The sequence below is a fragment of the Cotesia typhae genome, unplaced genomic scaffold (genome assembly GCF_013202065.1).
Source record: "Cotesia typhae breed Kobodo isofemale line unplaced genomic scaffold, CoteBio_Ctyphae contig_50, whole genome shotgun sequence".
Classification (NCBI taxonomy): Eukaryota; Metazoa; Arthropoda; class Insecta; order Hymenoptera; family Braconidae; genus Cotesia; species Cotesia typhae.
The window spans coordinates 2,175,694-2,201,016 of NW_027423758.1; the positions used below are offsets into that span (position 1 = coordinate 2,175,694).

The following is a 25,323-nucleotide window of genomic DNA, read 5'->3' on the forward strand; positions in this document are numbered from 1 at the left end:
CTATGATACCAACGGATTAAAGCGGAATTTTAATGGCGCGAAAATTTTAAATAAACAAAAAAAAATTTTTATTTTTTCATTACAAAAAAAATATTATTTTTAAAATAAATTGTGTAAAAAAATTACTAAATGAAAAAAAAATAAAACAAATTAAAAAATCTTGGAAATTAATAAAATTTTTTTTTTTATAAAAAAAAAAATTTTTAATTTTTAAAAATAATTTGAAATTTTTTTATTGCAATAATTAATTTTTCAGAAGAAATATCAATTATAATTTTTTAAATATTTCAAATGAGCGCCACTATCGCGGTCACCGTCCAGATAATGTCCGCGGGTTCATCTAACTTTCTCACTTATCTCAACAAATATTATCTCTCATAAATAAGAATTAACTAGAAAAAAGGAGAGAGAAACACGACAAGACTTTCACTATTAATTTTATCAAAGAATCGATCACATTTGACAAGTAGAGCTTAGAAAAAAAAAACGTATACATCACTCCGTTCTCCAGTTAACCTTAATCTTTATCTTATGTATATTACACATAATATATAGGTACATATATGTTTTTGCATAATTTAATACCTAAACAGGCAAACTGTCATCAACATGGTAAGTAAATAATTTAATATTTTATAATAGTTAAAAATTTTTATAAAGTAATTTAATTATCAAAATCCAATTATAAATTAATATTAAAAAATGAATTATTTATTTTTAGGATGATGCTGCTGCATTACAGCGGTTGGAGCAGTTGATGACTGAATTTTTTTCAAATGGAGCTACAAATGAACGTATACGTACAATTGAGCAAAGTTTGCATGAATTTACAGCACAAATAAACTCATGGAGACCTTGTTTACATTTTTTATCATCAACCAACAATCATTATGTCAGCATGTTCGCACTATCGACACTCGAGGTAATATTAATTGCATTAAAAAATTTTTAAGAATTTTTTGCAGTTAATAATAATAATTTATTATTATTATTATTATTATTTTTTTTTTTTTTTTTTTTAACAGACGACAATTGGAAGGAGGTGGCCAATTTTGCTGTGGGAAGACAGATCATTAATTAGATCAACACTTTATACATTGTCACTTGAGCATAGCGTAGCACCATTTGTTAGAAACAAAATAGTTAAATTAGTTGTCGACATCGCGAAACATGACTGGCCACATTTTTATCCAGACTTTTTCTCAAATATTTTACAGGTTTATTTTTGTCATTTTTTAAATTATATTTTTCTATGACAATGATAATGAACAAACTGTTAATTTTTTAATACTCAGTTATTAGGCCACAAACAAACACGTTTATTGGGCTTGATATACTTAAGAACAGCGTCTGAAGAACTGGCAACCCCTAGAGAGGACTTACCTATTCAACGAAAGACTGAATTATTACGTTTGTTAAGCTCCCAAGTTTCAGTGACTCTTGAAGCATTGACAGGTAATTTTTGTTTAATGGTCAGAATTATTTTATGATTTAAAATAATTTTTTTGGCGGCTGAATGGCCTTTTTTTACTTTTAGTTCTGCTTTGTGAGACGATGAAATTGCAAAATCGCTCAGGTACGATGACTCCACCACCGTCACCAACAGGACAAAACGTACTACCACGAGCTCCACTGGATGTTGATGGTCTGTCGATTGGGTGCAGTGAAATTTGTATTGTTACATTGGAAGTACTTGCTCATTTATTCAGCTGGATCATACCCACTGATTATATTTCTATAAATTTACTTGATACCATATTTACATGTGCTAAATATCATGATTCTATGGTAATTTTAGTGTTATTTTTTTAATGATAGTTTAGTGTTGGATTTTTTAATTGTACATTTTTATTTTTTTATTTTTTTTAGAATGGTAAACAAATAGAAATGGTGATACAAGCAATGACGACAATTAATGAGTTATTATATCGACCATGCTCGCCAAGTATAACAGAGACTTTATTGTTACAAATTTTTAACAATGCTGTGGCTTTATTCCAAATAATGGAACGGTTAGATTCTGTTGATGAAAGGTAATTTTTATTTTAATTTAATTTACATTGAAAAAAAAAAATTGGTTTGATTCAAGAGAAAAACTCTTGAATGAAGTAAAATTTACGGTTAATATTTACAAGTGAAGTCAACTATTTTAATTTTCATTTTTTTTAACAAAATTTCTATTTGATTTTTTTGATATATTTTTTTCAAATACATAAAAAAATGAACAATTAAAAAAATAAAGATTATCACAATTTTAACAAATTTTTAAAAAAATTTATACATTTTTAGAAAATTGCGATATTCAACTTTTTTTTTAATTGTTCCTTTTTATGTTCTTTAAAAAAAAAAAAAAAAAAAAAAAAATTTATCCAAAAACATGAGAACCAAAAATTTTTCCAACTTTAGAAGACAAAAAAGCTATCGAAATCTTAATTTTTTTCTTTTACGATATTTTTTATCATAAATTCACCGTAAAAAAATTTTTTTACTCAAATCAAGACGATGAAACTTTTCAAAATTATTTTCTTAGTTCAAGAATTCTTCTCTTAAATCAAGTAAATTTTTTTTTTTTTTTTTTCAGTACAAGTATTTAATAAAATAAAATTTTTACAGTTACATCGACAAGACAACAGAATTCTTACAACTATTCGTAACAAACCATCTGAAACGCGTAGAGTCATGTTCTAAATTTCCGATAAACACATTGCTAGAAGTATTATATCATCACACATTCAACCAATGCACAACAATCAACGCATATCTGCGTAGCCTGGAAATCTGGAACTCGCTGCTCGAGTCAACTCAATCTAAATACGCTTCGGTAAGCCTTGCTCTGGCGGAGCGCGTTCTTCAAAAAATAAGTTTCAAGCACGAATCTCGTACTTTAAAAGACTTGGACACCGAGACCCTTGACGAGAACCAGGAAACAGAATGGCAGCATTTTCTCAGGCGCAACATCGAGTGTCTCGCTAAAATAGCCGAGATATCACCAGTAGAAATCTTCACACTTCTCTACCGGTCCTGGCGCGCCGACCTGGCAATCTACGGCGAACTAGGAATTGCGCTGACAAATAACCACGTTATAATACTAAATGAGTCCGAAGCAACGAAAGTACACGCACATTTACGTGATCTGGCATCGATCACCCAAGCGCTAGCCCGACTCTACTCGTTATTTCTATCCGAGCAGCCAACAAACAACAACAACGCGACTCACGATGATATTAATTCATTGATAGAAGAATTATTAACCCAAACTCTAGATGCGTGTGCATTCGCACGTGACAATAAATTGTACCATGTAGCATTACAGCCACCTACGTTGGTGGTTGATTTGATAGAAATCCACTCGCAATTGTTGGCATCACTACAGGCATGGTCCCACTGGATCTGTAAGCGTACAGATAAATCCAAAGACGAATTATGCCAGCGTTGTATACAATCTTGTGTATGGATATTTAATTTACATAATGACAGTAATTTATTACCACCGGGAAATTTGTTACACTCATCAGTGCATTTATTCCAAACAATAACAGCTGTTCTGCGTCCAAACTTGTGGGAGCAAACAGCATTTCGTGACTGGTTGTGTGTTAATAATTATCCTTATCTTAAGCCAGATACTGTTAAAGTATTAAGACGTGCGCTAATTAATGGAATAGTTCTCGTCAATGGTGACAACGCTGTAAGACAGCGACTTTTGACAACATTTATTCACACATTGTCCGAACCACTGGGTCAATGTGGACAAGCGATTCCCAATGACATCAATGTATCATCAGCTATTGTGCCATTGAAGCAATTGCTTGAAGATTGCTGTTCATTGTCGATGACTATCAAGAAATTGCTCTACCAGTGCTTGGAGGACACTATCAACCGTGTCCTAGAGCTACTACCCCATTTAATTAGATCACAAACGACCTGCGAGATAATAATGAATTTTCTGCACGCAATGTTTCTTGTTTTACAGCAGCAGCTTGGTGTTGACTTTACGCAAAATGCTGTTCAGGGAATGTTGAATATTTATACTAGTGAGAATATAACTGCAGGTCCAGCGTTAGACCAATTGTTGGAGATATTGATACTTGTTGTATCAGCACCAAGCAATGCATTTAAAGCTTTTGTACCTTCTGTCATTAATTTATGCTTGGGACAAGTTTGGCCTGCTGTTAATAATAATTTAAATAATTGTATTGATACTACTTTAGTATTGCTTAAATTATTTAACAGGTAATTATAATTATTTATCATTTTTAAGATTGAAAATATGTTGACCTTTTTTTTTGCTAGTCGATGTAGAATTTTTTAAAATATCGCGTTACTAAGTCAAAAGGGCACATCTCAACATCTCTGTAGATTTTTTTTTGTATCCGCCCTTTTGGCTCTAAGACAAAAAAATTTAAAAAGAATGTTACTGTTACTTTTTTTTAAATTCAAATCCATATTATTTTTTAAATGAATTGAAAAGTCATTATTTTTATCGGCGTGATAAATTTTTTTTTTTAAGGTTGATAATTAATTATAATTAAAAAAAAAATGATACGCTTTCTTGGCTTTAAAATTTTTTTGTCTTAGAACCAAAAGGGCTTATACAAAAAAAAATTTTTTTATTCACTTTTCTTACAAATCTGAATGTTGTAAACATTTTTAGATTGGTTGGAGAAAAAAAATTTTTTTTATTTCGTCAATCAACTAGTTAGCAATAAATAATAAAAACATATTTTTAACTTTATATTAGTAAATTATTTTATTAATATTTTCTGTTTTTTTTTCAGTATTTTGTTACACAGATGGCAATACTTTTATAATGTATCTGTTGTACGTGCATTTGGACACGCTGAGAGAGAAGAAATAGTTGAAAATAAAGAAGAACTTGTTGCTATTTTAGAAATATTTGGACAAGCATTATTGCAGCCTGATGTCAATATATTTCGCCAGAGTTTACAAAGTTTGGAACAATTAAATACAAGGTGGAGATTGTATCAAAGGGAAGTTTTTAAAAATCATCTACTGGAACGATTTTTGATGGCATTATTCACAGTGTTGATTCAAAAGTACGTATTTATTTGATTCAAAAAAAAATAGTGTAATAAAATCTGTTGTTATTTTTCAGATCGCATAATTTACTAGCAGATGAAATAGCAATAGCAATCCACAATTTAGCATCTGTAAATATAACGTGGTTCTTTAATAATTTTTTAATGACATTTCTGGCTAATTGTGAGTGTCTTGATGATACACAGCGATCGACTTTGCTTAATAATTTTGATAAGTCAACGGTAAGTATCATTAAGTAATTACTCGATTTGATTACTTACGATATCTTTTTATAATATTACGATTATTTTTTAAATCAGGATCAGCCAACGCTAACAAGATCTGTACTGCGATTTGTATCTGATCTGCGATGTTATCAAATGTGTCAACTAGTGTAAATAAAATTCCACGGCTATAAGATTTTTTAAATTAATACTAAAAAAGGTTTTTTATCAATTTTTTCATCTAAATCGAATAAACTTAAAATTAATAATAGTATAGTGAAACACTGCCATACTTTTATAATATGAATGAACTGTTGAAAAAAAATTAAATTAAGATTTGATTAGTGAAAAAAAAAAAAAAAAAAAATAAGTTAATTTATCTAAAAATTATTTTTTAGATAATCATTGGCAGAAAAACACGATAAGAGTCACCCTCACTGATAACAAAATTATATATATTTTATTCTATGTAAAATTGAGTGATAACCCGTCAACTAAAGTCATTATTAAAAATTAAATACTCAGTTTTTGAAACAAAGTTTTTATATAATAATTATTTCTATTCAGTTACTTATATTATAGTATAGATTATAAATGCCATGTTATACAAATTAATTATACATTTAAATACAAAAATGTCTAACCAAACACGCACTCTTGTTTCTGATTCAAAATATAATTTTCTAAAGCAACTAGGATTGACTATCGAGAACCCGGGTCTTTTTGATGGTCGGTGGGGAGGCTCTGGCAAGGTAATATTTATAATTTAATTTTTTAATTATTTTATTATTTTTTATTAACAAAAAGTAATTTTTTTAATAGGTAATTGAGTCAATATCGCCTGCAAGTGGTAAAGTAATAGCCAAAGTGCGTGAATCAACACCGCAGGAAACCATAAATGCTGTAACTGAAGCACGTAAAGCCTGGCCGTACTGGTCGTCTCTTCCAGCACCAGCCCGAGGGGAAATAGTACGGCAAATAGGCGATGAATTGCGTCGTAATTTGAAACCACTTGGACAATTAGTGTCCCTGGAAATGGGTAAAATACTAGCTGAAGGTGTCGGTGAAGTTCAAGAGTATATTGACATCTGCGATTATGCTGTTGGCTTATCACGAATGCTGCCCGGTAATTTGTTTCCATCCGAACGTAAAGATCATGCATTGCTAGAAAAATGGAACCCTGTGGGTGTAATTGGTGTCATCTCAGCATTTAACTTTCCAATTGCAGTTAATATTTTTTATTTTTTTATTTATTTATTCTACTGAGTTATTTATTTCGGTTATTATTTATAAGTAGGATCAACCCTATTTTGGACCATAACTAGGTGAAAAATTAATATTTTTTTATTTTGCTTTTTTCACGGCGCATTTATGATAAAAAATGTCGTGAAAAGAAAAGATAAAGATTTCGATAGCTTTTTTGCCTTTAAAAATTGAAAAAAAAATTGGCTTTCATGTTTTTGAATAAAATTTCTATTTAATTTTTTCTTTTAAGGGAAACACCAAGTGTGAAATTTTTAAAAAATCGATTTTAGCTTTAAAAATAACATACTAAAATTTCAAATCGATATCTCAAATTTGTTTTGAGTTACAGCCATTTAAAGAGTAGCCGCTCGGAAGTTAGAATAGGATCATTTTATCTTTAAATGCGTTTTTCTCGAATGAAAATTATGTTAGCCGACCTATAAAAATTTTTGTAATTTTTTTTATTGATAAAATTGTTGCAAAAAAATAAAAAAAAATTTTTATTTGTAAAAAACTTTAAAAACTATAAATGCAACTTAAAAAATATTTAATTTTTTTCTGCAAAAATTTTACTGAGTATTTTTAAAATATGTATAAATATTCCCTTAAAATTTTTAAACAATTGATTCAGTCATTTTTTTTTAATTCTCAAAAAAAAAAACAATTAAAAAAAATTGATCAACTTGATCAAAAAAAAAAAATTAATATGGCCCAGCATGGATTGACACCACTTATAAATAATTACCTTAATTTCTTTACTGAATTTAAAGTAATTAATTTAATTTTATTTTACAAAAGGTTTACGGATGGAATAGCGCAATTGCAATGGTTTGCGGTGACGCTATTGTATGGAAAGGTTCACCGACGACTCCGTTGGTGTCAATAGCAACCACGAGAATAATAGCAAGTGTTCTCGAACGCAATGGAATTCCAGCTTCAATAGCGTCCCTAGTAACTGGTGGTGCTGATGTAGGCGAGGTTTTGGTCAACGATAAACGATTGCCTCTGATATCTTTTACTGGAAGCACTGCAGTTGGCCGAGAAGTTGCTATTAAAGTTCAAGAACGCTTCGGTAAATCTTTACTGGAACTGGGTGGCAATAATGCGCTTATCGGTAATAAATTCAATTCTATTAATTTTATTCTTGTCTAATTGCGATTAATAATTGTCTTTAATTATCGGTTTAATAATGTTCATCAGTTGCTAATGACGCTGATCTGGAGATGGCTGTAAGAGCTGCTGTGTTTTCATGCGTTGGAACTGCTGGACAAAGATGCACGACAACGAGACGCTTGATTTTAGATTCTAAAATAAAAAATGAATTTGTTGGGAGATTACGCACTGCATTCAAAAGTATTTTAGGAAGAATTGGAGATCCTTTAGATAAGGCGACACTCTATGGACCTTTACATAATCAGCATGCGGTTGACGCATTTAAAGTAATATTATTTAAGCTTAGTTGTCGTATTTTAAGGGGGTATTCTGGTCTAGAAGCATGAAATTTTAGGTAATTTCCAAGTGCCGTAAAAAAAAAGGCAATCAATATTTTTTATAAGGTATTTATTAACTCGTAGTGGTCATTACGGGTCTAGATGACCTCAGGCAATTTTTAAGTTGCTCTTGCTTCGAAGATATCATTCAAAATGGTACCATTTATTATTGCTTGAAGGTTTTTTAAGATTCATAAAAATGTACGATTTTAATTACACAAATTTGAAAAGCTAGACATAACACAACTTTTTTTTAAAGTATGTGATATCCGGAGTAGAACCCCGGAGGTCATTTTCATTTATCTTAAAAAATTAAGTTTTTAGTAAAAAAAAAGTCAAATTTTACAAAATTTGAGTTTGTCGCATTTTTTTTTATAATTAAACAATTAAAAAAAAATTAAAAAACGATTGAGTTATTCAACGGAAGTGTTAAGAATTACTCTTATGTACGGCTAGAGTGAAAATATTGAAAAGAACACAAGTGTGACCACTACGGGTTAACATTATAACAATACAGAAAAAAAATTTTTTTAATTTTTAAAAATAAAAAAAAGTTTGAAAAATTCAAAAAATTAGCAGTTGATGAATTGGAAGAAATAAAAAATATTATTAATCTAGAGTAATGACGTTATGGTTGGAACTATGGAAAAATTGAAAAAAATTTTTTCACAAAATAGCAAATGCCTGAAAAAAAAAAAAAAAAAAAAAATTTTACCACTTTTTTTGACTTTTTCGAATTTTTTAAAAATAGTAAAAATTGAAATTTGGGGATAACCGTAGTTCCAACCAAAGCGACATTACTCTAGATTAATAATATTTTTTCATTTTTTTATTTTTTTCTTTATCCTTAAAATGTTAATAAATAACTTACAAAAAAATGGATGATAAAAATATTGATTGCCTTTTTTTTACGGCACTTGAAAAATTACCTGAAATTTCATGGTTTTAGATCAGAATACCTCCTTAATAATTCTTTGTTATTGACAAAGTATTTATTTTTTAAATAAATACAGACAACGGTGGCAAAAGCAGTAGCCAATGGTGGAACGATTGAATTCGGTGGCAAACAAATAGATCGTCCAGGCTTTTACGTCGAGCCAACAATTATTTCAGGACTCGGATCGGACAATGAAGTAATACAAAAAGAAACTTTTGCACCTATTGTGTATATTTTAGAAACTAATTCTATTGAAGATGCTATCGCCCAGAATAACAGCGTCGAGCAAGGTCTCAGTAGCTCTTTGTTCACTAAAAATTTGTCAAGCGTATTTCAGGTAATACAAAAAATTTATTTATTTTTACAATATTAATATTTATTTTTATTATTAGAACGGATTCTGACCTGAATAAAAATTAGATTTAACTAAAAATTAAAAAATTCATCATCAATAGATAAAAAAAATTTTAATATTGACTAAAATATTTTTTCACGTATTAATATTTATTATTAATTATTGTTATTGAATCTATTAGTGGATAGGCCCTCACGGATCTGACTGTGGAATTGTAAACGTCAACATTGGAACCAGTGGAGCTGAAATTGGCGGAGCTTTTGGCGGTGAAAAAGCTACTGGAGGTGGTCGCGAGAGTGGTAGCGATGCATGGAAAGCTTACATGCGTCGTTCAACAGTAACCATTAATTACGGCAACGAATTACCACTTGCCCAAGGAATAAAATTTGAATAAAAAATAAAAATTTGTAATTCATTAAAATTATGAATTTATAGAAAATCGTATAAAATCTACTTGTATATCAACAGACGCTTTTTTATGAAATTTGTATGCCTGAGGTAAATCGTATCTCAGTTCAGCGACAACCGTCGCCTCACAATTAAACTGTTTAGCTTTCTTCAGTATAAAATTCCTGGTTGATGTTTTGTGTAGCGAGTACACCGCGTTCCGCGACAACTTTGTCGCTATTTCCAAAAACTCCATGTCTATTCCAGCGTTATTTTTGGTACCAAATGGTGGATTCATTATCACCGTATCAAATGCTTTTTCAAATTTACCTGTCAATTTTTAAATAAATTTTACTTTTGTATTTAGATTGAATTCAATTATAACTAATGTCTGTACTTAACATATAAAATTCTTTTGTGTATGTTTGTTCAAATTTAAGTTAGATTTTTAGTTGAATAATTAAGTAATTAAAATCTCATAAGTTTTCTATCTAGTCAACCCAAATATATTGTAATTAAAAAATTTGGGTAAATATTTACAAGTAGAGTCAACCATTTTCATTTTTATTTTTTTGAACGAAATTTTTATTTGATTATATTGATTTACTTTTTTTTTTTCAACACATAAAAAAATGAACAATTTAAAAAAAAATTGATCACAATTTTAATAAATTTTCAAAAAAATTTATAAATTTTTTAAAAAATTGTGATATTCAATTTTTTTTTTTTTTTAATTGTTCGTTTTTTATGTACTTTTCGAAAAAAATATCAAAAATATCAAATAGAAATTTTATCCAACTTTTGAAGGGAAAATAGGTCTAAAATGGGGTTGACCACACTTGTAAATAATTACCAAAATTTTAATAAATTATGACAACAGTCTTCCTATAAAATCACAAGAAAGATTTCATGAAAATTTAAATAATAGTATTTTAATCATACATAAAAAAAATTTTACACATAAGATAAATAATAAATTATATTCAATAAGACATTTAGCTTGAAATAAAATTTACCTGGTAAATATTTAAGAATGTCACACTGTACAGCTTCGACATATAAATCAATGTCTTCACAATTTCTTGAGAGAATTTCCAGCGCATCAGTATCTATTTCAAAGCCCACAACATAATCGGCACCGAGCATCCGTGCTCCAAGCGACAGTACACCGCAACCGGTACCCAAGTCTGCTACTGATTTACCCTCAATGTCATTAAACTGTGTCTGAGCAGTATAAAGCAAGTGAGCGCCAATATGGGCGCTTGTTGAGTATTGCTCCAAGTGTACTTTTGGCCTTTCAAATCCGTCCAATTGTTGCAAATATTGTTCTAATTCCTTCAATCGCATGGACGCCATCCTTATTTCCTATTTAATTACTAAACTACTTATTAATTATTTGGTGTCAAATCGCGGTAATACAGGAAGTATCAAGTTGCCGAAGGAGGAATCTTGCGTTACAAAGTAACCAAATGATGTAGCATGGGCGTTATGCAATGCAGTACGTTGGTTTGCGTTCATATTTACTCCATCGTTGGTCGATGTTGCCTGAAAAAATTATTTTATTTTACTTAATGTATTCTATTTTTTTTTCTTTCAATTATATATTGATAATTAATGACATTAAAGTTAGCTGTCACTTTTTAAAAATTTTTTTTAACAAATAAATTTGCTCCAAAAAATTATTTAAAAAAAATTGCATTTGTAGTTTTTTTAAATTTCTAAATGTCAATTTTTTTTATAAATTTTTTTTTGCCATAATTTATTTGTTATAAAAATTCTTAAAATTATCAACTATCTGCTAAGTTAATTTTATGAAAATTAAATGACATTAAATTTAGCAGTCACGAGAGAATTTTTTAATTTTATTTAACAAAAAAATTAATTCCAAAAAATGATTTTAAAAAATTGAATTTTTAATTTTTTAAAATTTCTAAATATCAATTTTTTTTTTGCCATAATTTATTTGTAAAAAAAAATTCTAAAAAATATTAAATATCTGCTAAATTTATTTTCATGAAAATTAATTTAGCAGATATTCAATAATTTTTTTAATAAATAAATTACTGCATTAAAAAAATTAAAAAAAAAATAAAATGAACATTTAGAAATTTTAATAAATTAAAAATGTAATTTTTTTTAAATAATTTTTTAGAACAAATTTTTTTGTTAAAGAAAATTAAAAAATTGTCAAATGACAGCTAACTTTAATGTCATGTTAATTTTAATTGATAATTAATAATTACATTAGACGCTGATGACGTCGGCGGTGTGTTCAATGATGTACCCAATGTTGGAGCAACACCTTGTTTCAATAACATTTGCTTCTTCAACTGCAGCTCTTCCAATATTTTTCTGTTTTGCAATTCTGAAAATAAAAATTTATTAGATAAATTAAATACAATTCTAATTATAATAAATAATAAATAAAAATATAATTACCACGTGAATTAGGTTGTGAGAAAGCCATCAAATTAGGTTATGATTAAAAATTAAATAAATGTGTCAAAAAAAAAATATCTGGAATTATTCTGCATCAAATTGCAACTAAAAATATTTTAAGTGTAATTTTTTTTTTTTTTTTTTTAATTAATAAAAAATTTCGTTTATTGCTACGACGGTTTTAAAAACATCTCTAGACGGATGATACTGAAGTTAGCGGTCAGCTGTCAATTTAAAAAATTTTTTTAACAAATCAATTACAAGAAAAAAATGCTTCTAAAAATTTCCACTTGTAATTTTTATTATTTTTCACATGTGGAACTTTTTAATAAAATTTTTTTTTAATAATTTAATTTCTACAAAATTCTAAAAAAATTTTTAATGTCTGTCAACTTCAGTGTTATCTAGACGGCCATTTTTCCCAAATTTATTTTAAGAAGCCATTTAATCACTAGACCAAAAAAAGTAGTCTGCGCATGCGCGTAATTTGAGCGCCGTCTTGCGGGAATATTTACAGCTCAGTCTGATCTCAGAAGTGGCCCCGAATGGTTGATTGACATTGGTTTTGTTTTTTTCGATCGTTTCATTTACTATATATATATATCTATATATACTGTAACGAACGTGAACATCATAAACCAGTAAAATAAGTGTGTGTTTCATTCATAAATTCATCTGTAACCCTCATAATTATTAACGTAAGTTTAAACTCACACTAAGTACTCAATTTGCTATTAATAATTCGAAATAAATGTCATCGTAAAAAAAAAACACTTAGCTATTTCATCAACCAGACGTGACGGTTCGTACCAAAATGGCCGTGCAAGATTTTACAACAAACCATTTTATTTTATATTCAATATTTATTATCATTCTGTACAAGTTTTTTTTAAATTTTTTTTTTTTAATTAATTCAAGTTGTTTTTATTTTATTTTACAGATTCGGTTTCCTGAAAATATGTATCGGAAAATGTGATTCCTGAAAAAAAAATATTTTCTTTCTAAAACTCACACGTTGTAATTGGTTTTTTTAGAAAATTATGAATACTCTAAAAAACTAATCCTGCAAAAAATTAAATCAAAAGCGCTCAATGATAAAATATTTTTAATTAAAACTTTATGCGTGATTTTAAATAAAAAAATTGCAAAAATTTTTTTTAATTTTCGGGGTGAGTAAATAATATGGGAAAATTGTTAATGTATATAGAATTGTATTGTATATACAAACCGGGTTAATATTAAATGTATAAAGCCGGTTAGTTTATGTGCATAAATAGACGTTCTGTATATCTATGAATTAACTTGTAGAGAATATCGATTATATGGTACACATAATCGCTAAAAAAGTTCGCGACGTCGCAATTGCTGTCTTTCTCTTTTTACTGACGTCGATTGTCAAGGTCTTATCCTTAAAATCCTTAAAATAAACTTAGATATATATTATTGTTAATTTTATTATTAATTAGTGGAAATAATTACTGTTGAATAAATTTATTAATTTATTATTTATTTACAGAAGATGCTGATGGCGATTTATTGAAGCGAGCCGACTGTTGGTGTCCGGACTTGCTTATTATTTTTAAAATTATCATTGACTCAAAAAAAATTGGTGTAGAATAAGCCGAGTTTATATCAAGGATCATGAAAATGGTGTTGTCACAACGGCAGAGGGAGGAGTTGTAAGTTTTATAATTAAATTTTATTAATTAGTTTATGTTAAAATTTCACGATTATAGATGAAGGTGATGACTGATTTTTATTTTTTTTAATTAGAAAATTTGACGTAAGTGATGAATTGATGATTTAGTTTTTTAATTTTAATTGATGATTGACGTTGTGGATAATGTTTAATAATTTGTAAGGTAATGTGAATAATTTTTGTGAGACATTGAGGAGGCAAAGACGAGGACAAGGGTGGATGTTTATTGAGCACGCGCAAGCTCTGGATCGATACGGAAAACTAAAGTTACGTGCATCGGCGGTGGTTGATAGAGAGAGAGAGAAAGCAATAGGAAGAGCTGGAGAAAACTCGCGATAATGTTAAATGCCTGAGAGCGATAGAGGTTTTTAGAGAAAGAAAGATGGATTGAAAAAGGAGAGAAATCATGCATATTGATTAATAAAAATATATATATTTTATACTTTTTTATACTCTTGTACTTGTTCGAGACAAAACTTAAATTACGTCATTTTTCATCTATGTCATTCGATTTGACATTCAAATAATTAGAATATTAATTCATGGTTCTGATTATAAACTTGGTACATTTGTGTTTTTTTACAGACTGTCTTTGGTAAAACACAAAGTATTTTTTTCTGCAAAATCAATTTCATTGCAAAATTGTATGTAACTTGAAAATTTATAGAACTTACTTTCAATACACCGATAGAAGGATTTATTAATTATTAATAATTTAATTTATTAAATTTTAACAAATACTTTTTAACATTCAATAAATATTTATTTAGAAGGAAATACATTTATTAACAGTTAATAAGTATTTATTAATAGTTAACAAATATTTATTAACAGTTAATAAATATTTTGTTGAGTGAATTTGTTTCGCTTGCAATTTCAAATGATATGAAGATTGTTTATAAATAAAAATCAACTTTATAAATTATTTGCATTAATTATATTACATTATAATAACGTTTATTGTAAAATATCAAATTCTATCACAGCTCATAATTATTTTTTATATTTTTAAATATTAAAAACGTTAATTGATTTAGTGAATAGAATTATTATCATGTATTTCAGCTATAGGGTTATAAAAAGTGTCAAAAGAAAATTGCTATTTTCGCTTTTTATTTTAAATAAATATTTGTTAACAGTTAACAAACATTCATTAACCATTAATAAATATTTATTAACAGTTAATAAATTGAACTTAATAAATTACTTATTAACTGTTAATAAATATTTATGAAATCCTATGAAGTTAAAAAATCATTTGTTAACAGTTAATAAAGCTTATTAAATATAAACAAATCCTTCTATCAGTGTATAGATAGAATTCTAATTTTTAAAATTGTTGGATTGTAATTATAATAATTAATATTATGCCTGATACACGACTCTTTACTTATAAGTTACCGCGTTTTGTCGTTATGATTTGTTACTTTATTTATTACCATGTATATTACTAAAAATTATCATGTAACACATATTTCATCACTTTTATCGGAGTAATTAAATAGATAGATTCAATTTTAACCATTACGTATCATTGTAGGGTGTTGAGATAATATTTTTAGAATCTTTATGACGTGATTTGTCGAACAGGACATACATAAAATTATTAACGAAAAATTTAATTTAAAATTCTCTAACAATTTACTTTATTCTAGGCTTATTGAAAAAGTAAATTTAACAATTTATAATGAAAATAAAGTTAGCCGACATTTCAAAATTTTTAGAAATTTTTTATTGAAAAAATTTCAATTAAACAATTAAAAAAAAAAATTCACATGCAAAAAAATTTGAAAAACTATAAGTGCAATTTTTTAGAAAAATTTTTTTAATTGTAATTTAATTAATAAAAAAAATCAAAAATTTTTAGACGTCTGCTAACTTCAGTGTCATCAATTCATAGAGGAGTATTTCTGTGAAAAGTCTAGATTTTTTTTTTATAATAGTTTAAATTTGTAACTGAAATGAATTATTATTTTTAATGAATATTAAAATGAAAGAAATTTATTAAAAGTGAACTTTGAACTTTAAATTTTCTATTAAAAGAAATATGACTAATTTATAAATTTGAGAATTTTGTAATCAATCTTCAATAATTAATAATTATTAAAAAAAATTTAATTTGAAATTATAATTTCAAGTATTTAAAAATTTAATTTTTATTAGTCAATCAATGTTTAGAGTTTTTCAATCCTAAATAATTAGTAAATTTAAAAGAAGGTTCTTATATTTAAAAAAAAAAAAAATAATAATAATAATAAAACTGATATATGATTTAAATTTATTTCAATCAATTTCAAAAACAATATTGATAAAATGAATATTTATCAAAATATAAAATTACATTATAAAGTAAATTAGATGAACTTTACAGTAACAATTGATCATTATAAATAAGAGTTAATAGTAGTGCCTATAAAATGATGATGCCTTTCACCCCGTTATGAGTGTATTTATATTTATAATACATATACATCCATATAAATATATATTCTGGATGTTCTTATTCTCTCAAAGTACTTTCAAGTATCATTATCTGAAACAAAAGGCCACAATCTACCCTCGCGTTTTTATTTGCTCATCCGACACGCCCGTGACCAAATGACTAGTAGGCTAGTCTAGTACATGCTTTAATAACACCATAAATAACATAACAAGTCAGGTGTAACAGTTATGTTATTACTTTTAAAGACACGTACAAATAATGTCGATTAAAAATATTTTCTCACGTCTCTGTGACTTATGACTTTATTTGATTTTTTACCATTTGGACAAAAACAAATAAAGTTGTTTGTTAAATAAAATATTTGTGTCAACCTATTTATATTTTAATAATAATAATTATTATATTTTCAGAAATAAGGCGATCGCAGACTATTTAAGTACCAATGGTTATCAAGATGCTCTGGAAGCATTCAAAAAGGAAGCTGATATGCCAGGAGAAGTTGAACGTAAATACGGCGGGTTGCTTGAGAAAAAATGGACCTCCGTTATACGGCTACAGAAAAAGGTTAATACTTTGTTGTTATTATTATTTTAAAGACTTTTAATTACTGCAAATAATAAAAATAAAAAAAATTTATTAACAAGTACAATGTTAAATAATTATTTAACGTGTGAAATTCACATAATAACAGCGGCGATGATGGTGATGTTGATAATAATAATAAATGTAAATTACAGGTAATGGAATTAGAGTCTAAGCTGTCTGAAGCCGAGAAAGAATTCATAGAGGGTGCACCAACGCGAGGAAAACGTTCGTCAACAGAATGGATTCCCAGGCCACCTGAGAAACACTGTCTAACTGGTCACAGAGCGCCAATAAATCGAGTTATTTTTCATCCTGTATTCAGTCTTATTGTATCAGCGAGTGAAGATGCGACAATTAAAGTAATTATTTTTTTTTCTTCATATTTAGGTGTTGGAATTGTTTTCCATATTAATTCAATTGGAACTTTGATTCTGATAAAATAAATAATTGCCTCCAGCAATCATCAGTTTGATAATTGAATTGATCAAGGGGTTACATGGTTTTTACGGCTTCAAAAACAATTTTTTTTTTTTATTGACTTATTAAATTCTACAACATCTCTAGAATATTGTCCTGAAGTTTCAAGTCGATCTGGGTAATAGTTTCCGAGATACAATTTTAAAAATTGTCACTCAAAATTTTAAACGCGTTTTTCTTAAAACTGTATTTTTAAAAACGGTTGTTAAGATTTCTCGAGAACTACTCAACCGATCTTGATGAAATTTCAGACAAGTCTTCAAGATACAATTTTCAAGGACTTGGACGAAAGATTTTTTTTTTTTTTTTTTTTTTCCAATTACAACTATTTAAAAAAATGCCGCGAAATTTGAACTTTTTTTTTTTTTTTTTAAAAACCTCTGTCAAAAATTTAATTTTAATTTTTTTCCTTCGTCCAAGTTCTAGTTTAAAATCTTAACTCAAGCAGGGTTTTTTTTTTTTTTTCTTCCCCAAAAATTTCAGTAATCCGTTATTAAATATATATCTTTAAGACAGTAAAAAATTTAAATTAAATATTTAATTTTTTAATTGAAAATTAAAAAAAAAATTGTTAAAAATAAATCATTTTTTCCTCAAAGGAAACCCATGTTAATTGAAAGTAAAAAGTAATGAATATGTTAAAAAAATTTTTTTTTCTTTGTTTTGATAACTAGGTATGGGATTTTGAAAGCGGAGAATTCGAACGTACCCTGAAGGGACACACAGACAGCGTGCAAGATGTAGCATTCGATGCGTCAGGAAAATTACTGGTATCATGCAGCGCAGATATGTCAATAAAGATATGGGACTTTCACCAGTCGTTTGCGTGTGTTAAAACAATGCACGGTCATGATCATAACGTAAATTCAGTTGCATTCGTACCACAGGGTGACTTTGTAGTAAGTGCCTCGCGGGATAAGACCATTAAAATATGGGAAGTAGCCACAGGTTACTGTGTAAAAACATTAACTGGCCACAGAGAATGGGTGAGAATGGCAAGGGTCAGTCCTTGTGGTGAATTAATTGCCAGTTGTTCTAATGATCAGACCGTAAGGGTATGGCACATGGCCACTAAAGAGACCAAAGTATGTATTTTATTTTAAATTCAATAATTATCAGTTACTAGTTACTGATTTATTCTATTATTTATTATAGGTCGAACTGCGTGACCACGACCACGTTGTCGAGTGCATTGCCTGGGCACCAGAAAGCGCAAGAGCAGCAATAAATGCTGCCGCTGGTGCTGACAATAAAGGAGCACACGAGGGTCCATTTTTAGCGTCAGGATCGCGTGACAAGTCGATTCGCGTATGGGATATCAGTGTTGGTGTTTGTCTATTTGTACTTCTTGGTCATGACAACTGGGTACGTGGAATCGTCTTCCATCCTGGCGGTAAATTCATTGTCAGTGTGTCAGATGACAAGACAATGAGAGTTTGGGACACTCGTAATAAACGTGCTATGAAGACGCTTGAGGCACACGTTCACTTTTGCACTTCTATTGGTAAGTTTTTTTTTTTTTTTTTTTAACAATTATTATATCTATTTAGGTCATGATAATGATGTTAAATAATCAAAGTATACTGATCAATTTATGATGATTTTTTTATTTATTCAATTTTGCGATGCTTCGTCATATAATTCCAATTTAACGGGCTTCTATAAAATGATATTAAAAGTCTATTAGAATTTTTTTTTTTTATTTTTATTTTATTCAATAATTTAAACCTTGAAGCCAAAGCTCCCTAAGGGTCTTACAATATATATACATTTGATTAATTAATTTATTTATTTATTTATTTATTTTTTTTTTTTTTTTTTTTTTTATCAATTAGAAAAATAATAATAATAAGGGAAACATATTGAGTAATGTAAGACTATGATGTTGACTCAAAGCAATTTAAGATTTAAATTCAAATCCAGCTGCAGTATAATAGTTATAAGTGATTAAGTTAAATTAAATTTCTGATTATTGAAAATAATGATATAATGTAATTGAAAATAATGATAGTTAATAACATTTATAAATCGTCTCTTGCCGAAAAAAACATATAACATTGTGATCTAAATTCGCTGTGATTAACAATTTGAATCTCCTCCGGCAACTGTATTAAGTAATATTTTCAAATAAGGTAAAAGCCCTAATTATTGACACTATTAGAGACAAAATTATGATTTCATTTTTTTTTTTAAGCAATTAAATAAAAGTGTCTGAAGTAATGTTTTTAATAATCAATTTCTTTTTTTTAAATGATAATCAGTTATATTTATTAATTAATTTTAAATAATTAAATAGATTATCTGGATACACCAATTATTGACACCTATACTGCCTATGCGTCGAATCATCTGCTTATTCTTATTTATCGAAACTTATTATTAAATAATCAATATTATTAAAGTCTATTAATAATAATTTTTATAAATGATTAATTACTATTTAAAATGTGAAAAATAATTTATTTAATCAGAAGAGTTGAAACTCTTACAGTAAATTTTTTGTTAAAATTTTTTGTCAATATGAAATTCAACTTAAAAATTATAAACTAGTTATTGACACTCATTATTTAAATATTATAAAACATACAATTAATTTTGATTATTCAATTTTATAAATTTTTCATATCTAAAAAAAAATATTATATCGACGTTCTAATTAGTAAATTGTCTAACTCCATTTTAAAGATCTTCCATTTTTTTAATTTTTCAATCTTTCAATTTTTTTAAAATTTATTATCACTTCAAAAAATCATTTAATGTCTATTAGAAGTATAATATTTTGGTTTCGATCATTCAAATAATTTATAATTGAACTATTGCTACATCTACAAAATGTTAAAAAATCACCCTCTACAAAATAAGGATTTAGACCAATTGCTAATTAGACCGTCGATCTAATTAAATGAAAAAATTAATTTAATTCTAACCAAAGTTCAATTAATGAAATCATTAGTTACAATAATGAATATTTTATTTCTAATTTTTAAGACTTTTAGATCAAAAAAATTTTTAATTTTTATTCCAATTAGAATATTTTTTTATTGAAAGAAAAAAATTCCACTAATGGGGTTTTTTACCTTTTTTTAATATTTTAAACTGACAGTAATTTTTTTCAATTTTTTAATTAATTAGAATTTAATAAAAATTTATATGATAGTTATTCTTATTACAAATAATTAAATAAATTTAAAAATAATTCAAGATGTCAATATTTAGACCCCTGTCAATAATTGGGGCTTTTATCTTATTATGTTTTAACAAGTAGTTATTTTTTATTGTGATAAAAATTACACATCGTTAAAATAATAGCGACATCTTGTAATTTTTTATCGGAAATTTAATGACGGTAATAAATCATTCAAGTGTGATGGATTAAATTAAATAGTTTTAAAAAACTGTCAAATGATTATTTTGTAACTGAATGACTATCAAAGTTGGGATAAAATTAACGAAGCCTCGCAAGACATAATAAATAATTAAATTAACCTTTATACTCTGACTATTTTACATAATTGATAATTGTAATTAATAATTTAATTAATACTAATCAAAATAAAATAAATTATTCAACAGATTTTCACAAAAGCCATCCTTATGTGGTAACTGGTAGCGTAGATCAGACAGTGAAAATTTGGGAATGTCGCTAGTCACCGAATTTTCGATATTTGTAAAATATTTTTATTTTAACAATTATTTTTTTTTCTCTCAAATTATAAATATCGAAAATAAAATAAGTTAATGAAACCGAGACGAGGAAGACAAAGATCCAGATGCGCTTGTGGATGTAATGTGGATATTTAATAAAGGGAGTGAAAGATAAACCAAGTTAACGGCCGAATGAATAAGCTAATTACATACAAAAGCTATCGTAAATACTACTACTATTATTAAAGAAAAAAAAAATAATAAATATTAATACATGATAAACATATTATTAAGGCTCTTTAATTTATAATCAAATATAATCTACAGTATATTGTTTAACGATTTAAAATTAAATAATTAAATTGGAAGTTTTACTAAATTTGGCGATCGCGGAGAGGACGCGCGTTCTTGCCCTTCGCTTTGGCATATTTTTTTTTTTTTTTTTTTTTTTTTTTTTTTTTTTTTAAACATTACGCGACGATCCTGTGTACATATATACATATATATATATATATATATATATATATATATATATATATATATATATATATATATATATATATATATATATATATATATATACTAACAATGTTAAAATCAATGAAAAATTTTTTTATCTCTTGATGATTTTATTATTATTCTTTTAATAAAATTACTGCTCAAGCATATATTTATAATCAATATTTATTTATTACGTTTTTTTTTTTTTTTTTTTTTTTTTTTTTTTTTTTAATTTAAAATTGAATTTGTCGCGAGAATATTGACTGTATGACGTTGACGTAAAAATTTTTTTAACGTCCTCCTCATGCTTCTTACGACTTTACCTTGCAAATTAATTTTAGTAATTGATTAATTGAATAAATAAACAGTAGTGGTATAATTGTAAGCTATTATTAATTTTAAATTACACTTAAAGATTTTATTTAAATAAAATTTTTTATAAACGGTGAGACGTCACGCGAGTCGAATTATATTTCATCTTTGATAATTAATTTCTTGTAAAATTTATTTTTATTTGTAAATTTTATTGTAATTGATGGTTAAAAATTGGCTTGACGTCCATCGTCTTGATTAATTAACAGTTGATCCCACGTAGAAATTTATAGAAAAGTATTCGATTAAATAATGAGATTTAAAATACAACAATGGAGATAAAAAATAAATACATAATATGCACTGCAACTAAAAAAAAAAAAAAAAAAATAACCATAATTATAAATAATTAAGAAAGACCTTAGTACCTTGTAGTCATTTTTAAAATGAAGTTAACAACAAATAATGAGTTAATAAGTTAATGGTTTATATTATAGTTACACATTTAAAAATTTAGATTGTTAGTTTAATGTTTAAGACAAGTAAAATAGAAGAACAAAAATGATAATTTAAAATTTGACAAATTAATAAAAACTAATTTTAATCATCTATTATATTTATAACAATCATTATTTTATAATTTATGACACGTGCAATTTTTTTTAAATCACTTCGTATCTTTTTCTACGTCTTATTTTGTTCAAGGTTGATTAAATTGTTAATATTATTATTTTCTTAATTGTAGAATACATATTGAATACAAACAAATTTAATTATTAAGTCATTTTTTTAAAAATAATCATAATTATTATTAAAATTGTTTCCTGACTCGCGAGGCACCACTTAATTATTATATTAAATAAATTTATTATTTAGAATATTAATTTTTATTTTCAAATTTATCTTGCTTATTTTATACATTTAATATTTATAACTTTAACCAGAATTTCTGATTGTGCCAGACGATTATTGCAATAAATAATTTTTATTAACAGTATTTCAGGAAAATTTATCAGAAATTATTTTTCATTGTTTCAATAACGTCCATAATTATTTTATTTTAAAATTTTTGAAATATAATCTTCACTTAAAATTTATTCTACTCTTGTTAATGTTTACAAATTGTCTACGTATTTAATAACATTTTTTTATTTATTTAATTATTAAATATTTAAAATATATAAAATAAATTATTAGTATAATTAATTTATTACTTAAAAAAAAAACGCCTAAAAATTTTACAAAAACGTTCTTTAAATTGTCAAAAATAAAATTTTTACCATGCGCATTATAATAATTCGGGTAATTTAAGATGTATATTCTTAATAAATAATTTTCTTTCCATTAAAAAAAATTTATTTATATTTTAATTCTACAATCTGTAAAATTTTTTTTTCAACTCTTTTCCTTTAATTAAAAAAATTATTTATGGACGTTAATGAGTAAAAAATATAACCGTAAATGTCATATAGGATCGTATGTCTACTCTATCCATTAATAATTTATAGAAATAAAAGTATAAGTATCTTTGAAAATAAATATATATTTAAATAAAATATAATTAAATTGTAGATGCTTTCATTATAGTGCAGAATGTTTTTCAATCTCGCTTCCTGGCGTGCTTATTTGGCAATCAACTTAATATTAATATCATTATATGAATTACTATTCGATAAAATAAGTATTAATTGATAATTTGTGATATACCCAGCAATTGTGTCAATAAAAATTTCTGGAAATCTATTTATTAAGCAAGTATAATTTATGATTTATTTATTTAATGCATTTTAATTTTTTTTTACTAGAGTTAGAGGTAAGTTAATTTTTAATTATAATTTTATGCTAATTGATCTTTTTAATCTCGCAGGTTATTGTGAGTCATCAACGTCCATCGATGTGTTAAATTTACCAAGTTTTTTTCCTCATCACGTTTTTTGTTGTTATAACGAACCCATAAGTACGATAAATACCTTAATACGCCTTTGCGTGTTTCTTCGTTGTAAATATCTCGTAATTTTAATTTACCACATGGGATATTTGTATTTGTTTGTTCTTCCATTGTTACAAGTATGTATTTAATAATCTATTGGCTCAATTTTCTTCTAATAAATATAGTAAATTATAATTTTATAAAGCAGAAAAAAAAACGGTGAATTTTGTAATTAAAAAAAAATTTTTTCTTTTAATGGTGAAGAAATAACATTTTCAAAATTAAAAAAAATTTTTCAAAATATAAGAACCTTCTTTTAAATTTACTAATTATTTAGGATTGAAAAATTCTAAACATTGATTGACTAATAAAAATTAAATTTTTAAATACTTGAAATTATAATTTCAAATTAAATTTTTTTTAATAATTATTAATTATTGAAGATTGATTACAAAATTCTCAAATTTATAAATTAGTCATATTTCTTTTAATAGAAAATTTAAAGTTCAAAGTTCACTTTTAATAAATTTCTTTCATTTTAATATTCATTAAAAATAATAATTCATTTCAGTTACAAATTTAAACTATTATAAAAAAAAAAATCTAGACTTTTCACAGAAATACTCCTCTATGAATTGATGACACTGTAGTTAGCAGACGTCTAAAAATTTTTGATTTTTTTTATTAATTAAATTACAATTAAAAAAATTTTTCTAAAAAATTGCACTTATAGTTTTTCAAGTTTTTTTGCATGTGAATTTTTTTTTTAAATTGTTTAATTGAAATTTTTTCAATAAAAAATTTCTAAAAATTTTGAAATGTCGGCTAACTTTATTTTCATTATAAATTGTTAAACTTACTTTTTCAATAAGCCTAGAATAAAGTAAATTGTTAGAGAATTTTAAATTAAATTTTTCGTTAATAATTTTATGTATGTCCTGTTCGACAAATCACGTCATAAAGATTCTAAAAATATTATCTCAACACCCTACAATGATACGTAATGGTTGAAATTGAATTTATCTAATTAATTACTCCGATAAAAGTGATGAAATATGTGTTACATGATAATTTTTAGTAATATACATGGTAATAAAGAAAGTAACAAATCATAATGACAAAACGCGGTAACTTATAAGTAAAGAGTCGTGTATCAGGCATAATATTAATTATTATAATTACAATCCAACAATTTAAAAAATTAGAATTCTATCTATACACTGATAGAAGGATTTGTTTATATTTAATAAGCTTTATTAACTGTTAACAAATGGTTATTAAATTCATAGGATTTCATAAATATTTATTAACAGTTAATAAATAATTTATTAAGTTGAATTTATTAACTGTTAATAAATATTTATTAATGATATGCCCTTTTGGCATAAAACCCTATCTAGCTGCTGTAGTACGCCCTTTCGGAATTTGGGTCGCTATATATAGATATATTTTATCCTGGTTTGAAAAACTGGCCCTAAATATTGAAGCTATTACAAGAAATTCTCATGTATAATTCAATTAATTGTCTCAATGCGTTTAAAAATAGAATTTTCCAATTTTTATGACACAAATAGGTGAAATTACAATTCTAAATAATTATTAAAAAAATTAATCCTT

At 26.1% G+C, this 25,323-nt stretch overlaps 5 protein-coding genes across 6 annotated transcripts; 3 read left to right on the top strand and 2 right to left on the bottom strand.

Moving 5' to 3' along the window:
• The first annotated feature begins 328 nt into the window (after positions 1–328).
• On the top strand, positions 329–5,862 carry Ebo (exportin ellipsoid body open). Its single transcript, XM_074249618.1, has 10 exons — positions 329–612; positions 722–922; positions 1,026–1,217; positions 1,296–1,455; positions 1,538–1,788; positions 1,870–2,033; positions 2,614–4,230; positions 4,776–5,054; positions 5,114–5,279; positions 5,358–5,862. The coding sequence occupies exons 1-10, from the start codon at positions 610–612 to the stop codon at positions 5,433–5,435; spliced, it is 3,111 nt and encodes a 1,036-aa protein (XP_074105719.1). The 5' UTR covers positions 329–609; the 3' UTR covers positions 5,436–5,862.
• Aldh7a1 (aldehyde dehydrogenase 7 family member A1) lies at positions 5,861–9,682 on the top strand. Its single transcript, XM_074249625.1, has 6 exons — positions 5,861–6,013; positions 6,084–6,488; positions 7,305–7,620; positions 7,707–7,945; positions 9,010–9,270; positions 9,470–9,682. The coding sequence occupies exons 1-6, from the start codon at positions 5,861–5,863 to the stop codon at positions 9,680–9,682; spliced, it is 1,587 nt and encodes a 528-aa protein (XP_074105726.1).
• Positions 9,683–9,699: 17 nt separating this feature from the next.
• LOC141531694 (rRNA N(6)-adenosine-methyltransferase METTL5-like) lies at positions 9,700–11,031 on the bottom strand. Its single transcript, XM_074249629.1, has 2 exons — positions 10,692–11,031; positions 9,700–10,005 (listed from the first exon to the last, which is right to left on the bottom strand). The coding sequence occupies exons 1-2, from the start codon at positions 11,029–11,031 to the stop codon at positions 9,710–9,712; spliced, it is 636 nt and encodes a 211-aa protein (XP_074105730.1). The 3' UTR covers positions 9,700–9,709.
• Positions 11,032–11,067: 36 nt separating this feature from the next.
• On the bottom strand, positions 11,068–12,517 carry LOC141531697 (SOSS complex subunit C homolog). Its single transcript, XM_074249633.1, has 3 exons — positions 12,115–12,517; positions 11,919–12,040; positions 11,068–11,220 (listed from the first exon to the last, which is right to left on the bottom strand). The coding sequence occupies exons 1-3, from the start codon at positions 12,140–12,142 to the stop codon at positions 11,068–11,070; spliced, it is 303 nt and encodes a 100-aa protein (XP_074105734.1). The 5' UTR covers positions 12,143–12,517.
• A 134-nt stretch (positions 12,518–12,651) lies between these two features.
• Positions 12,652–21,252, top strand: Lis-1 (LisH and WD40 domain-containing Lis-1). 2 transcript variants are annotated; one of them, XM_074249900.1, is made up of 8 exons: positions 12,652–12,812; positions 13,055–13,283; positions 13,631–13,793; positions 16,667–16,820; positions 16,994–17,200; positions 17,993–18,403; positions 18,474–18,822; positions 20,892–21,252. In XM_074249900.1, the coding sequence occupies exons 3-8, from the start codon at positions 13,756–13,758 to the stop codon at positions 20,963–20,965; spliced, it is 1,233 nt and encodes a 410-aa protein (XP_074106001.1). In that variant the 5' UTR covers positions 12,652–12,812; positions 13,055–13,283; positions 13,631–13,755; the 3' UTR covers positions 20,966–21,252. The 2 variants fall into 2 exon arrangements, with proteins under 2 accessions (XP_074106001.1, XP_074106000.1); XM_074249899.1 differs by lacking the exon at positions 13,055–13,283.
• Positions 21,253–25,323: the final 4,071 nt, after the last annotated feature.